Genomic DNA, 14,958 nt, shown 5'->3' with positions numbered 1-14,958 from the left:
TGCTTCTGCAGGAGGCAGCCATAGCGTGAGGAACATAGAGGGTTCACAGTCAGGCTAACCTGCACCCCAGAATGCTGCCATCACACGTGAGCTTCTACAAATGCCTCAACCTCAATGATACCTTTTTTTCTCATCTGTCAAATCGAGCTAATTCATTGTTGCTCCTAGGATTATGAAAGCAGCAATGGTAAAGCTGCTGCAGGGATGATGAGGGCAAAATTCTATAAAACATTTGTGGTACATTACACACACTCAATAAATGCCAGTTCTCCTTGTTAAAATCAGGAAAGAAAATAGTTCACAAGGGGATATGAAGAAGCGACAAAAAGAACTGGGACTTAATGAGCCCCCATACCACACACCGTACATGGCTTTCCTCATCCTCACAATCTTAGTAGAATTAAGCCCATTTAACAGATGTGGAAGCTAAATCTGAGTAGTGCCTAGCTCAAGGCCACAGTGATACTTCATAACTGAGCTGGCAGGGGAATGGAAGGGGAACCTAGGGTGTCTGGTTATGAAGCTCCACCTCACCCTACTCCACAGCTTGGGCAGAAAAGCCCTAAAAGAAAGAGGCATCAAATTCCCAAGTCTGAGGCCAAGAACATATAAGAAGAATCACCCTGGAGATCCTCTTGCGAAGGAATTAACTAGACCAGACAAAGCCAGCCCTGTACCCTGCAAGAGAGCCCACGTGATGTTCATCAGTCTTTCATCCCCCGAGAGTTCCCACGATGACCCTGAGACATAATCCATGGGCCTCTTAGCCTTTGAGGTGAGGTGGGGTAGAACAGGGGGCCCATTGTTCTCTAATTAGAGCCTGGGTCTCCTCTGAGGCTCAAGATGGGGCCTCTTAATATGGAGCCTTCACCTGTTCCAAGCTATAGTATTATGATGCTTGGAACAGGCAGCCCACCTGCCAGCATTCATGAAAGGCTGCCTTTTTGATGTGAGGAGTGGGGAGACGCATCACATGGCTAAGGGTCTTTCCTTGGGGTATAAAGGACTCAGTCTGCACCTGTTCCCAGCCTGGCATCGTTCATCCAGTGCGCTCCAGCAGATCCCTCACGGTAGGCACTTGTTCTTCCTCATGGTTGGGGAGACAGACAGCAGGGGAGGGAGGGAGGGAGGTAGAAAGAGAGCAAGTGAGGGAGGGAAATGAGTGGGAGAAAAGAAGGAGGGAGGGAGAAAAGGAAGGAGGAGGAGAGGGAGGGAGAGAGGAAAAGAGGAAGGAAAATGAATGGGAGAAGGAAGGGGGAGAAAGGGTAGGAGGAAGGAAGGTAGGGAAGAAAGGAGGGAGAAATTGATGAAGGAAGAAAGGGAAGGAGAGAGGGAAGGTGGGAGGAATGGAGAGAGGGAAGATGGGAGGGAGGGAGAGTGGGAAAGGGAGAGGAAGAGAGAGGAGAATGGAGGGGAAATGAAGACATAAATGAATGGAGGATAAGGTGGGAGGGGGATGGATGTTCTTAGGGTTGTCTGAGACCTGGATGTTGCTCCAGGAGATAGCTAGAAACCCAAATCACTCAGCCTGTCCGTGAAAATATGTAATGCCAGACAGACAGCACCTGGTGAATTTACCTGGGGGAAAACAATCCGCCACTTCACATTAGTGAGGATCCTGCAAGCCTGTGCGGGCCAATGAGCCTGCCCAGGCCGCCTGGTGTGGAAACGCGAGTAGCATTCATCAGGGGCCGCCCTCCCTGCGCACCTGGTGCATGCCAGGCCTGCTGTTCTCCCTTTGTAAGACTTACCACATTGAACCCTCATGATTCCGTGATGAGAAAACACCATTTAGGCATTTCGCTGCCCAGGAAAATCGGTTCAGTACCTGGCTCAGAGTACTTGACAAGCAAAAGGCAGAGCCTGAGCTCCCCGGCCCCAACCCAGGCCTGTCTGACCAGCGAGGTCTCTGGCTCAGGCACTGGCTGTGCTGCTATGAGACCGGCCATTGGGAGGCGGCTTGGGGAGCCAGAATGCCACAACTGGCATGCAGACCAAGGTGAGGCTCGGAGAGACTTCTCAGGCCCACAGGGCAGCACTCACCCGTGAGGCCAAACAGCCCCAGAGGCTTCCTTGGGCAAATTAGGAGAAGGAGGTCTTTCCTCCTGGTGGACACAGCCAAGGGCACCTGGCTTGGCCATCAGGAGGATACTCTATTATTTCGGCAGCAGCCCTGAGCTATCCCACCCAAATACCCTAATATGCATGTACCCCGGATTCAGGGCATCCTCACTGTTGCCCAGGGATGACCATGTGCTTCTAACTGGCACCTTCTGGCTGGCGCTGACTTCCCTTTCTTGGCGCTCAGCCGGGGAGGAGCTGTCACCTGCTGCGTTTCACCACACCCCAGCAAGAAGCTGGCCACCCTGAGGGTCCTCCTAGGAAGTACTACTGATAATTGTGAGTTATGCCGTGAATCATCACTGGACTGCTTAGTTTGTCTCAAAGGACTTGCATGGAGCCAGGACAAGTCAGACCGGCCCACTTGGGTCTGGTCATTGCTAGAGTGCCCCCTTCCAGGAAAGGGCCACCCTGGCAAGTGACTTGCCTTCTCTGAGCTCCGGTTCCTGGTCTACGAAGTGAGGCATCTTAACGGCCAGTGTCTTAGAGGGTTGTCGCAAGACAGCAAGGGGGCATGCTCAGTGGAACATCTGACCCAAAGAATGAGCCAATCCATGAAATTTTGTGTTTTAAGAAATAAGGTCATAAAGTTTATTACTTTTTAAAAAGTTGTTGTAAAATATACATAACATAATATTGACCATGTTAGCCACTGTTAAGTGCACAGTTGAGGAGCATTAACTGCATTCACACTGATGTGCAATCACGCCACTGTCCACCTCCAGAACTTCTGATCTTCCCCTACTGAGACTCTGCCCATTACCTAGGAACCCCCCAATTACACCTCCTTATAACTAATTGCAAAAATACATCGGAGCAGAGTCAAAAGTTATGTTCCTAATAAAGTCACTTTGGCTTATTTGCATTCAAGCAACATATTCAAGGAAGTAAAAGTGGAACGTGACCCTCTGGCCATCTTATCTGAGCCGCAGAATGACCCAGGGGAATGTATCCCTGAAACATGTGTCACAAAAGAAAAACAAAGATCCACTGTGCAAAACTGATCACTCTTCTTCATTCGCCAGACACGGCCTTCCACTCTTACAGGAAATGAGGGAACAGCACAAAGGCCTTCCTTGTACCAGCTACTGCTTACTGAGCCTTTAACTCAGAGCCGGATGCCACTCCTGTAATACATAGTGCTTTTGAGCAACTTCTCAGTGTCAGGTAGTGCAAGTGGCTCGCAAAGATGAACTCATTTTAGTCTTCACAGTAACCTCACGGATGGGTCTGTCATGATGATAATGACACTGGACTGGGCGCCAAGAGGCCTGGGAAGTGGGACATTCTTGCGATGATTTGCCAGGCTCTGAGCCTAAATGATCTCATCTGCATAATAAGAGCTTGGAGCAGAAGACTCAATGCCCCTCCTAGTTCAGACATGCTGGCAACCTGTCATGGTGTGATCTTAACAATAAAATACCCGACATACTAAGTGGCAGAAAGTGACTACATTGTCCAAGTTCGCACTGGCCTCCTTCATGTGAGTGGTATTTCAATGAGGCCTCTGGGCGCCTCCGAAGTGCCTTCTACTGCTAACCAGAAGTTTCCAGAGCATACCACTTTACATTTGGAGACCTCTTATGTCTCCTCCTTAATTTTCAGTCTTGTTTCATGGCCTGAGAAGGAATCATTCGCGACTGAATTTCCACCAAACAGAGAGACAGTCTAACCTTGAAAACCAACCAGCTTTAGGAAAGTGTGTGGCCAAAAATCGCTCTAAGCAGACCGTTGTGCTAGTGAGACAGTGACCAGATTACTAAAGAATTCTTGAGCTGAGAATCCCAAAGAAGTCACACTCTGCCCTCTTTTAAAGAAGTTCATTCAACAAACATTTATTTTGCAGCCACCAGAGGTTGTGTTCGACTTCGGGATGAGTTTGTAGAACAGTGATTCTACAACCTGCAATGTCTTCTCCTCTGGGACACTTTCCCTAATAGCAAGCCTTGCTCACATGCAGAGTGACCCACTATGGCCCTGGGTATATATGCAGGACCACCAGAAATACGGTGCAGGCTTGGTCTCTGGGAGAACACATTTTAGAAGAGCTCCTTCCTTCGGGTTGTTGCAACACTGCAGAGGACAAGCTTCAGAGTCAGGCAGTGGCAGCATTTCAGCATCTAGCTGGCCTCCCCTGGCCAAGCGCTTTCGTGCCGTGCACAACATGTACAACCCTATCTATGCATGGATCAAGATGTGTTACCATTCATACTTCCACGTATGTTCTAAAAGCATGAATATGTACAAGTCACGTTCTAAAAGCAGAATAAGCACAAGTCAACCAACCATATCTACATTATTTATGGAGTTATATTCTAATGGGGCAAAAATTATTTTAAAATCCCTCTGGTCTTTTTCCTTCCCGCAACCCTCCCTTAAATATGTAACTGACTGGCTGGAGTCCCATAAGTGCTTATTGAAATTAAGTATTTGCTGATCTGAGCAGAGGGCAGCTACAGTTGAAAAGCAGTAGGGTTGCTAGATTTGGCCCACTTTGCTCCCTTGCCCCCAAAACATCCTCTGAGGCAAATCTATTGAACTTTTAGGACTGCAACAAAGTATTCAAAATGCTAAAAAACCCAGAACGGAAGGAAGAGGGAGATGCTGCAGGAAAACGTTGTTTGCTAGCCTGCAGTGCCACCATTCGGTTGCCAGATGTATTTATATGTCAGGTGATGGAAAGGTTCACAGCCCACATGCTGAAGGGTTTATTGGGAATGCCGGTATATCGTAATATATGGGCTGTTTAAAATTCAATTAACAAGACTCAAACACAGTACTTGTTACCCTGCCTCCATTTCGCAGTAGTCTATGAGAAACTCACAGGTAAGGACTGTGTTTTGCGCTCCTGCATCCTCGATCCTTGATGTCTGACACAAGGCAGGCCTGGAATAAATGACTGTGGAGTCAATCAGTAAATAAGAAGACCACAGCTGTGTCTTCAGGGAGCTCATGGTTACGTTTCCGTTTTACAGACGGATAAACTGAGTCTCGAGGAGGTAACATAATCTTCTCAGTGGCACACTGTCAGTTAGTGGCAAAGCTGGGAGCTCAACATGTTCAGGGCTTTCTCCTTTACCACATGCCTGTGGGACCAAGAAGGGACAAAGCTCCCATGGGTTTTTTCGTGGGAATTCTGAAAACACATCCATCCTGTTCTGTTGGCTTCTCTCCCAGGAGTCTGTTTCAGTTGCTGCCTAAACCGCATCCTTTGCTCTCCTGCCATGATTGTGTTTCTCCTCACGAGTGTGCTGATGGTCCCCTGTGCTGGTGAGTAATGATATTTTACACCATAGTTCCAGCTTAGCATGTAATTACTTGATATGAACACTGTCCCTTCAATATACCAACCCCCACCCTCTTTTCTACACATCTTTTAAATGCTCTTTTCTATAAAATTGAGATGATGAAGGATATTCCTCTCTGACTTCTTGCTTTATTTCTTCCCTCTTTTATTAGTTTCTAACTACCTAATGATGATAAAAATGATCATTACATCCTCTATAATTATAATTTTTTACAAATATTTTTGGTACATCCCAAGGGATGTTATTCTCAAATGTTAATACCTACCTTTCAAAAACTTACACTCATGGAAAGTTTCTGTGCAATCGTATCCACCTATGTATGAATTGAACATGCTCTACCTGCAGCCTCAATTTTTTCAGGAGTAAGTGTGTGACCACCACTGGGATAAGACTGCTTGCCCAACAAATTCACCAATTCTGGGCCAAGACACTGTAGCAGGGAAGGTCTGTTATTGAGGCTTCTGAATCAAAGATGGAGGAGTGATGTCTGAATCTGGGTCTTCTGAGAAATAGATGCCCAAACCAGATCAAGTGTGCCGATTTCAATAGAGGAAATCCTGTGAGAGAAAACACGGAATGGCAGCCATGAAAGGCAGAACCCTTCAGAAAGTTCTGCATGTGAAAGAGACGGGCAGAGGGGAGGTGAACACGCCCTAGACTACAGTTGAGTTTAAGTTCGCAAGGTCATCCAGGAGGTGGCCATCAGGGGAGTCCCGTGTGCCCCAGGAGTCTTGCCCACTGTCGTATACCTGCCTGCCCTGGGACATTGGCTGGGAGCAGTCATGAGGGGGACGAGGCCTCCGTGCAAACCCTGCCCTGGAATTCCAAGCATAGCCATAGGCCCTCGGTCAGTTATGCTTCCTGTAGTTGGAGCTTTGCAAGGTACCTTCCCATGGCTGCTCCAGTGGCGATCTGAGTCAGATATCAGACAAGGCTTTGTGTGAGTTGACCATGGGGAGGGTTTCTGTGCATGGCGAGGTCTCTCCAGGGGTGTCTCTATCCCTGCAGCAGGACTGGGAGCAGCTTCCAACACAGCCAGGGTGACTGCTGGCCTTCCTCTACTCTCACTCGGAGCTGCCTGGTCACTTCAAGGGCAGGCGTCAGCCGGTGGGAGAGTGGTCACATTTGTATTAGGAGAGGGAGATCGCTTGGCCCTCCCACCTAACATGCTCCCTTTGTCTGGGAGCTCTGCACTGAAGCTCATGCTGCAGCCCCCACATCACACGTGCTGGCTCCCACTTCCTCCTGGCCCTCTGCGTGTTTGTTTCCTGCCAGATCCTCTGAGAAGAGACCTGGGGGAAAAGGTGTGCTTCGTGCAATCCTGGCTGATCTTAGTGGAATACATAACACCATGACATCCCATTCCAAAGCACTAATAGACATTATTATTCCACCATCTAAAGATATGTTCTGAGTTTACTTCAACTTAGGAAACTAGGATTCTCTGATTCTAGCAGGCCATCACTCAGTGGCCATTTGATGGTGTGGTTCACCTATTGCATGCTCAGTCTTTCATTAAACAGATACCAGTCGAACTTGTGTTTTCTCTTATAGATGTATAATGTAAGTATATACAAACATCAATATATTACCTACATCACAGTGCTTACTTCCAAGTCCCTAGTTTAGTGGGAGAAACAGTTGCATAAACAGATCATTGCCATCCAACATGGGGTGACAGGTGCAATGGGAGAAGGATGTCCACAACATTATACTACCACAGGTAGCGTCCCTGACCCAGCACAGATTGGGGGTCAGGCAGGGCTTCTCGAACTTTGAGTGGAACAATAAAATATCAGTGAGAGTCAGTAACGCAAGGGGACCCAACACAGGGGAGGGTATCCCAGGCCCCACGTAGTAGCACAAGCAAAGGCAGGATGGCGAGAAGTAGTTTGCTGGCCAGAAAACCTAAGCTTTTCAGCATTTCCGGAGCATGAAATTCAAGACAGGAGATGATTCAGCAGAGGCAGAAGGGGCCAGGTCAAGGAAAGCCTACGTGCTGCGTGAGAGAAAGCTTTACAGCTTCATCCAGGAGTCTCGGTTTCATTGTCTATAAAATGATAACGACAGAATGTGCCTCGCAGCGCTCGGGAGAGGATCAGACAAAGTGATGCCTGCAGAACATAGTGTCCTGCCCCCAGAGCAGGACAGATGCCCGTCACCTTCCAGCGTGTGACAGCAAGCTTACTGAATCAGAATCAACACCATTTGGATGAGTTTTGTCCTTACATTGCTTCTGACCATGTGTCTCTCTCCCTAAACTGCACCGTTGGACTTTGTGAGTGAACTAATTTAGTCCACTGTGATGAAGAGTTTCTCATCCAGGGTGACTATTTTAGTTGCTGATAAAAACGCGTGGGCATCTACATCCTGAGAGTAAGTGTGAGTGTGTGGGAGAAAGCACACCTTATTAACATCTATAGGTAATAAGATTATCCCCCACCCTCCAGAAGAGGAGCTTAATTATCAGTTGCACAAAGGAATACAGTGCAGTAACTGCCAAGGAGCAGACAAGATTTTACCATTGCTGCTGAAGTGGGCCGCAGGTATTCTTAGCTGTTGGTTATTATGCTGATTAATTTCCAAGGCATTTATGCCCAGTGAAAAATGTGTCAGAACAATTACTTGGGCTTTGTGACAAAGGCTCAAATGGAACTGAAGTCATGAGTCTCAATCCTGGCCTGAAATTCTGCATTTTACAGGCCACGATCCCTTCAAAGCCTGTAGTTCTCAGGCAGGAAGGAATTCCCTGTTCATGGAAACCATTTCCAGAACCTGGCAGAGAGAATACATGGCTGGCACTGGAACCTGTGAAATGGGTGGACAGCGCCCAACCCTGCCCCGAGATGGAGCATGGGCCCTCCCAAGCAGCCCCACAAACAGCCAAGGGAAAGCACCTTCCTTTCACCTTCAACCCCAAATCAGCCTGTTTTGCTTAGTCCGCAAAATATTTTATTTTAAATTTGAGCGAAGACTTTAAAACTGGAAGCTTTTACCAAAACATTCAGATTTCAAAAACAGTTTCAGAAAAATGCAAATGATGAGGCTCCTTTCTAAAGTCTCGGTGCTGAGTCACAACTGCCTATCTCGCTGTGACTTGGGTCTCTCTGGTTCTCCACGGTCTCCACCATTCCCTGTTGCTTCCCAGCATTGGACTGGTACTGGTTTACATTGTCTACCTATCCCTGCAGAGATTTGGGTCTGCAGTCCTCGGTCAATCCCCAGCAATAGAAAATTTCGCAACCCAAAATGTCAATAATGTGAAGCTGAGAAACGTGCTCTAAGCTAAGCAAGGCCCACTCAAACAACATCTGGGGGCATCTTCCTGAGAGGACATAATCTAACATGCTTCTGTGAAGGATGGCCCTTTGTGACTTTCAGATTGATGGGACTTCCACTCATTGTCAAACTGACAGTGCTGACGCCATGACTCTCCGTGTGACTAAGAAAGACAAAACTCTTTTGACCATTTCCAACTACTTATAAGCTTTATATTGTTGGGGAAAGAAAAATATGAGCAGGGACAAGTCTGTAAGTTCTCTGAGATTTTAGGTAGAAAATCTTTGTCTAAGCTGGAATTCCAGCTCCCACATATTTATCCCATTTCTCCAGGTTGCATCTCCACACCCCCACCATACCGAAGTGCTGGCTGAAGGTGGTACTGGTACTAATGTGTTTGGGTACTGCTAAGACACTATTGTTATTATACCACTAAACAGTGTTTCTCAAGGTGAGGTTTTGAGACCATCAGCTTCAAAGCTAGTTAGGGAGCTTGCTAAAAATGCTTCTTTCTAGTCCTCGTCCTGACTGGCTGAATCAAACTTGAGAACATAGGGATCAGAATGTTAACGGAGTCTGCATTCCAGGTAATTTTGATGCTGATAGTCTGGGGGAAACCCTTATCCTCTATTATTGTATAAACTCCTTGGGGGTTGGAGTATTTTTCGTGTATTTACCTCTTTCCACAAGTGCTTTATGTCAAGAAAGTCCAAAACAAACCTGCAATCTAAATAAACCAGGATGCTTCATACACAAAGACAGCTTCAAGATAAGTCCCCAAACCTCTCCAGCCCCAAGCAGAATGCCTCTGTTAAGGCTGACCAGTATTAGGCACCAGGGCTACCCCAGCCATCCTTTATTTCCTTCAGGAACTACCTTTAAATCTGGTGCATAGCAGGTTCTGGGAAATATGCATGAAATTGAATTGATGTGAATTCCTGTGGTTTTCCTGGCTGTCACCTTCCGCCTTAGTCCAGCAAGTGAATGGTATCAGTGTTTGTGTTTACCTTACTTTCTCTTCCTTATCTATAGGAGTCCAGCCTCTGGACACCCCACACCTTCCACAGGAGCTGCTTCCAGGAATCCCAAACAATATCAGTAAGGACTCTTGGAACTTTTCTTAGGGGCTGAGTAGAAAATTGTCTAGGTTATTGGCAGAGAAAACGACCCCTTCTGAATACACCCTAGAGCTACTCACTGCTGTGGCATTTGTAAGTAAAGTGACTGAAGTGGGACTCGAAAGCACCTCCCCAACAGTCTCCCCTGGTGTCTGACCCACCGTTTGTCTCTCAACTGAGACAAAATCTAAACATTTCTGACAAAGGTCAGCTGAAAAGGGAAACCAGGAGAAGGCAGGAAATGGGCCGACCTGAAGGTTATGTATTAATTGTATCTTAGCTTCAGATTGAGCTCTGAGCTTCCAAGAAGGCAAGACCATGAGGGATAAATGTATTGTTTGCCCTGGTTGTAAAAAAGGAGGCTCCGTATTTGTTTCCCAGGGAAGCAAAAGTTTTCTCAGTGACAGTTTATAAACAGTTTTCAGCTGGGTCCCTATATGGGCATGGCTGAAGACCAAAAAGCATAATGAATTTACCAGTGATGTCAGCCCTGAATCAAGGGTTCATTTCCAACCTTTCAGAGGGGTGAGTTGGGTCAACCAAATAATTCCCGCGTAAGCCCATAACATGTAATCAGTCCCATTCAGATGCAAATGACAAGTGACCTCTCTTCAAATGGCATAACTTCTAGAGGAAGTGCAATGCCCACCAGGAGGCCTCCTTTAATCAGACATTAAGACTCACAGGTCACATGTGCATTTAGAAGGATGAAGGCTAAGGAGCACAGCATGCCAGCAGGCCACAGCAGCCATTCCTCTTCAGCAAGAGTGGCCCTCACAGCATTCTACTAGCTAGTAGATTGCAATCTATAGTAGAAAGCTAGCTTAGCCCAAGGTCAAATTTGTCTTTAGAGAATGAAGAAAGATTTGACGTACTCTTTACCTAGAGCAGTCCTGGAGATCCCAGATAACAGCTCAGGTACAAGGAAATGGGACTGACATGGAGCAGTTTATGACAAGCCCCAGCTTAGAAGCTTCGTTCTCCATAGGAATCGGTATCTCTAGTAATGGCTTCATGGGTATAATTTCTAGGACAACCAGTAGGATGACCATTTATAAGAGTCATCACATTAAACGAGACACAAGATGATGATTCCCTACCAGGTATTTATAGTTCACTCATAATTCCTGCCAGTCCAGATACACCTTACCACCCAGGGGTCATTTGTACCATTGCGCAATGCTGCCCAGTAATGCAATTCACATTTTATCTCTATCAAGTTTCCATGGTAACCTGTGTTAAAAGAAAGCTAGCTTAGCCCAAGGTCAAATTTGTCTTTAGAAAATGAAGAAAGGCTTTATGTACTCGTTACCTAGAAGGTAGACAGGGAGGGGAAAAAGAAGGAAAACCAAGACTCTCTTTTGTTTTCTTTCTTACCCTTAGATCTCACGTTCTTCAGTGGGATGTTTAAAAATGTGGAAAGTGTGGCTGAAATTTTTGGTAAGTTAAGTCTAAAATTGCGCTTATCTACCAAAGGTCAGGGCATGTGTGAGAAATCTGAGGAAATTGCTAGGGCCTCGGTCTCAACCCTCGGAGCTCCCATGGTCTCCACCGCTAGCTCTCAACAAGGTGACCCAAGTTCCGACGAGAGAAGTGGTGCCCTTTATTGCAGGGTGAGCCTCCGAGCTACCATGTGCCTTCCTATTCCTTCATTAGTCCTGACTCGAAACTCGCCAGGAGGAGAATGGTATCCCCATTTTACAGAAAAGGAAGCTGAGCCTAAGGGAATTGAGTGACTTGCCGAAGATCACACGGCTAGAAGGGAGGAATTCTCCTTTGAGTCTAGAGCTTAGTCCTGTACACCAAAGTAGTTTTATTTTTCTTCCCCTATTAGGAAATATAAAGTTTAAGAATGTCAGCCAGGTGCAGTGGCTCACCCCTGTAAGCCCAGCACTTTAGGTGGCCAAGGTGCGTGGATCACAAGGTCAGGAGTTCCAGAACAGCCTGGACAACATGGTGAAACCCCGTCTCTACTTAAAACACAAAAATTAGCTGGATGTGGTGGTGCACACCTGTAGTCCCAGCTACTGGGGAGGCTGAGGCAGGAGAATTGCTTAAACCTGGGAGGCGGAGGTCGTAGTGAGCTGAGATCGTGCTGCTGCACTCCCTGGCAATAGAGCAAGACTTCATCACACACACATACAAAAAATGTCAAAGTGTGTCACGTATCCCATTTATCAACTGAAAATCTGTTATGTGACTATCAGGACACTATTATGGCTCCTATCATCAACTACTAAAGGTACCAAAAAAATAAGACTATAATATGATTGACTTGAACAAAGATACTCAGAATTGCTTTTGGGTTGGGCCATGCTAGGCATAAGTCTGCGCTTACTGTTTGTATAACCAAGGGCAGGTGCCCTATAAGTTTCTGAATGAAAATGCGTATTTGCATAAATACACACATGCATAAAGCTTAGAGTTGCTTTGTCAACCAGCAGCGAATTCTGTCTTTATTTTGCTGATTAGGCCTTGTGGGTACAAACCAGGGGAAAGGAGGTTTGCACGGGGTGGAGTAGGAGGTGGAACTGGTCTTCACAAACTACTCCTGATCCCCTTCAGTCCTGTCTTGTGACCCCGTGCATGTTAAATCAGGAGTGAAGGGTCACTCGCGCAGCACTCAAGGATCTTTTAGTTAGAAAGATGTGGGATAGGGAGGGAGAAGGTGAGATTTAGAGTCAGAAACATTTGATATGGTTTTCTTGCCAATTTTGTTTACTGTATACTTTGGGGCAAGTCATTATCCCTGGATGATGCTTTGGACACGTCCTCAGCTGTCAGCTTCTTTACTGTGAGATGTAAAGCAAGTTTGTTTACTATGAATTGGTGGTGACAGGAAACATCTGCCTTGCAGAGTTAGCGGGAGGCCTGTGGGACAACAGACAGAGCAAATGCTTTCCAAGGCACTGCACACTTCGTCAGGCTGAACTACTGCGTTAGTGAAAGCACCTAGTGCAACTTCTGGCACCTAATGGGTGCTCAAAAGTTGTGAATGTCTGTACCACATTCCTTCCCATACTGGCTTCTAGTTTTATAGTGTCAGCACCATATCATTTGGATCCATTCAGCAAAGTAATAGTGACTCAAATAATGCAAACATTTGTACCACGCTTTCTTTATCCTATCCACTGTTGATGAGAAGCTAGGTTGATTGTCTTTGCAATCACGAATGGTGCAGCCATGAACATACAGATGCATGTGTCTTTTTGACAGAATGAATTCTTTTCCTTTGGGTATATGCCCAGTGGTGGAATTCCTGGGTCAAATAGTAGTTCTATTTTAGGTTATTTGAGAAATCTCCAAATCGCTTTCTACAGCAGCTGAACTAGTTTGCGTTCCCACCAGCCAATGTATAAGCAATCCCTTTTCTCTGCAGCCTCGCCAGCATCTGTTGTTTTTTGATTTTTTTAATAATCACCATTTTGACTGGCGTGAGGTGGTATCTCATTGTGGTTTGGATTTGCATTTTGTGGGGAAGGAGTTGAAGGTCATTATCCTAAGAACAGAAATACAAATACCACATACTCTCACTTATAAGTGGGAGCTAAGCATTAAGTACACACGAACATAAAGACGGAAACAATAGATGCTGGAGGCCGCTTGACAGGGAGGGAGGGAGGCGGTGAGAGGCTGAAACACCCTCTGCTGGGTACTGTGCTGCTGCGTCGGTGAGGGGATTGTGGCGATGCCAAGCCGCGGTATCAAACAATTTACCCATGTGACAAACCTGCATGTGTGCCCTTTAATCCATAATAAAAGTTGAATTTTTAAAAAGAAATAGCAACAACAAGAATAAATAAAGACATTTAATTATCTCAAGTGGTGTGAAGGCATGAGGATGCATGCGGCAGCTCAACACAGGTATCAAAGACCCAGCAGGCTCCTTCTATCTTGCTGCTCTGCTAGCCTGAGCATCTTGGTTTTGCAACTTTACACTTGGGGCCTCCTCATTATACTGTGGTTGTTGCAGCTCCAGCTGACACCTCCTCATCCACATTCAAGGAAGAAAAAAAAGGTATAGATTAAAGGGATCTTCCTACATGACTTCATTCTTCATTATAAAATAAATAGTTTCCAGAAGACACTTACAGATTTTCTCTTAAGGTTTTTTGGCCAAATCTGGGTCACATGCACAGCCATTGACCAATCAGTTGGAAACATGGGATTACCATGACCAGCTGAGAATGATTGTGAAATACCGTCTTACAGAGAAGGCTCATCTTCCTTAAGAACATTGTAGTTTTGTTAGTAAAGAAGAAGGGATAAATGACTGTTAAATAGGAAACCAACAGGGATAAAGGCTCAGTCTAAAACAGTCTTAGTACACGGTAGTTGCTTACTAGGTTGATAAAGCACCACCAGCCTGAGGTATAGGAAGTCCAGGGGACATGACTCCCTGGTAGACCTGGTTCCCAGTGCTCATCAGGCCCTGTCCCCCACCCCCACAGATTGCCTGGGCTCCCACTTCACCTGGCTGCAGGCTGTCTTCACCAATTTCCCTGTGCTGCTCCAGTTCGTGAATGGTATGAAGTGTGTGGCTGGTCTGTGCCCCCGAGACTTTGATGACTATGGTTGCGCCTGCAGGTTTGAGATGGAAGGGTTGCCTGTGGACGAATCTGACAGGTAAGTGAGTTCCGCAAGTAAGCAAGACGGAAAGGTGAGCTCCTGGGAGGCCTGGCTGATACCTTGACAAGAGCACAAATACAGAAAAGCCCCTGGACTTGGGACTCAGGAAAGGGTTTAATTCCACTGCCTACTAGTTGGGTGACTGTTCGTTTCATCCTTACATGGCAACATCGTCTGTGATCAGATCTCACTTTAGAAAGTTACTAAAATCCTATGCCGTGTCTGATAATCAAAACTTCATTTTAGTGTTTCTCAAGTTTGGGTCCACCAGTCCACCAGGATGTTTGTTAAAATGCAGATTCCTGGGGACCCCTGACCTGTTGACTCAAAATACCTTTAGGTGAAATCTGGAAGTCTGAGTTTTAAACAAGTTCTCCAGCTGACTCGCTGCATAATAAAATCTGAGAATTGCTTTTTATTCAGAGCAGGCCTAGCCAGCAGGGGTAAAACTACTATGAAGGTTTCTATTCAATTTCAACAAACATGAGTCAAATATCAATAAC

At 46.1% G+C, this 14,958-nt stretch overlaps 1 protein-coding gene across 1 annotated transcript in view; it reads left to right on the top strand.

Annotated features, from left to right (window-relative positions):
- The first annotated feature begins 1,029 nt into the window (after positions 1 to 1,029).
- The window catches only part of OC90 (otoconin 90), a 35,361-nt gene continuing 21,432 nt past the window's right edge, over positions 1,030 to 14,958 (top strand). The window contains exons 1-5 of the mRNA XM_003933702.3: positions 1,030 to 1,070; positions 5,299 to 5,391; positions 9,741 to 9,806; positions 11,210 to 11,266; positions 14,278 to 14,452. Coding sequence (XP_003933751.2) covers positions 5,346 to 5,391; positions 9,741 to 9,806; positions 11,210 to 11,266; positions 14,278 to 14,452 — 344 coding nt within the window. The 5' untranslated portion in view covers positions 1,030 to 1,070; positions 5,299 to 5,345. The remainder of the gene's footprint in view (positions 1,071 to 5,298; positions 5,392 to 9,740; positions 9,807 to 11,209; positions 11,267 to 14,277; positions 14,453 to 14,958) is intronic.

Source organism: Saimiri boliviensis, chromosome 15 (assembly GCF_048565385.1).
Source record: "Saimiri boliviensis isolate mSaiBol1 chromosome 15, mSaiBol1.pri, whole genome shotgun sequence".
Taxonomy (NCBI): Eukaryota; Metazoa; Chordata; class Mammalia; order Primates; family Cebidae; genus Saimiri; species Saimiri boliviensis.
Note: the sequence above shows the minus strand (reverse complement) of the source record. Positions and strands in the feature narration are given on the sequence as shown.